This window comes from Capsicum annuum, chromosome 8, assembly GCF_002878395.1.
Source record: "Capsicum annuum cultivar UCD-10X-F1 chromosome 8, UCD10Xv1.1, whole genome shotgun sequence".
Taxonomy (NCBI): Eukaryota; Viridiplantae; Streptophyta; class Magnoliopsida; order Solanales; family Solanaceae; genus Capsicum; species Capsicum annuum.
The window spans coordinates 2,477,385-2,478,657 of record NC_061118.1 but is presented as its reverse complement, the minus strand read 5'-3'; the positions used below and the strand labels follow the sequence as shown (position 1 = coordinate 2,478,657).

The 1,273-nt window shown below is 34.0% G+C and overlaps 1 protein-coding gene across 1 annotated transcript; it reads left to right on the top strand.

Moving 5' to 3' along the window:
• LOC107879136 lies at positions 1-941 on the top strand. Its single transcript, XM_016726243.1, has 2 exons — positions 1-385; positions 571-941. The coding sequence occupies exons 1-2, from the start codon at positions 1-3 to the stop codon at positions 939-941; spliced, it is 756 nt and encodes a 251-aa protein (XP_016581729.1).
• The last annotated feature ends 332 nt before the right edge of the window (positions 942-1,273 follow it).

Genomic DNA, 1,273 nt, shown 5'->3' with positions numbered 1-1,273 from the left:
ATGGTGAAGCACAACTTTCTAAATCTTAAGTCAACATACACTCCAGCAGAGATCATGGAAGAAATGAGAAACTTGTACATAATTAGAATGAACTACAAAAAAGCATATAGAGCCAAAGAAAAAGCACTTAAGCTGGTAAGAGGTTCCTTGCGTGAATCTTATGCTAAATTGCCAGCTTACCTATACATGGTAAACACAATAAATCCTAGATCATTCACAAGGCTACATAAAACGGAGGACAATCACTTTTTATATGCTTTTATTGCGTTAAGCACATCAATTAGGGGCTGGAGATATTGTATGCATACCATTGTTGTTGATGGAACATTTCTGAAATCGGTATACAAGGGAACAATGATGTCTGCTAGTGTACTGGATGCAGCAGGTGAGTTTTATGAAATTTTTTTAGACAAAATTATGTATATACTGGCATGCACTGATAGACACTATCCCACTTGTTTAATCAGGACATATTTTTCCACTAGCATATGTTGTTGTTGATTCTGAAAATGATACTTCGTGGTAATGATTTTTTTTGTATATTTAACACTGCTTTTGGTGAAAGTGAAGGCATGTGCATAGTATCTGATAGGCATGACAACATATTAAAAGTTGTTGCACTTGTATATCCAAATGTAGCTCACTATATATGTATCTACCATTTATGGAATAACATTAAGGGTAGATTTAAGAAGAATCAAAAGCAACTAAAGGGGATCTTCTTTACAATGGCCAGAACGTACATAAAGGCAGACTTTGATCGGCTTATGGAAGACATAAAGAAAATCGATAATAGAGTGAAGGAGTATCTGTTTGATATAGGTTATGAAAAATGGTCCATAGCTCATGCCCATGTCAACAGGTCGATGTTCATCACTTCAAACATAGCAGAGTCCTTAAATTCAACAAATAGAGATGCAAGAGACTTGCCAATTAAATAATTTCTACAGTTTATGATGGATCTGGTCATGAGATGGCATAATGAGCATAGACAGCATTCAGAAGCAACATTTACAGAACTGGAAAACAAATACAATATAATAATGAGGGAAAATCTCATTCTATCAAATAAAATGAAGGTATTACTTCTTATTTCTACTTCACAGACACTTACATATTCTAATGTGCACACTATCTACTAATATATTTATACATTGCAGGTGATGGGTTCTACTCACTATTCTTATATAGTCATTGATGAAACTGGAAAAAGAAACATTGTTTGCATGCGTGAAAAAAATACTCCTGCCTACAATTTCAAGTAGATGTCATA

Coding starts and splice junctions, on each gene's coding strand:
- LOC107879136 (XM_016726243.1), top strand. CDS start 1: ATGGTGAAGCACAACTTTCTAAATCTTAAGTCAACATACACTCCAGCA. Junction 386..570: donor TAGTGTACTGGATGCAGCAG/GTGAGTTTTATG, acceptor GTGAAAGTGAAG/GCATGTGCATAGTATCTGAT.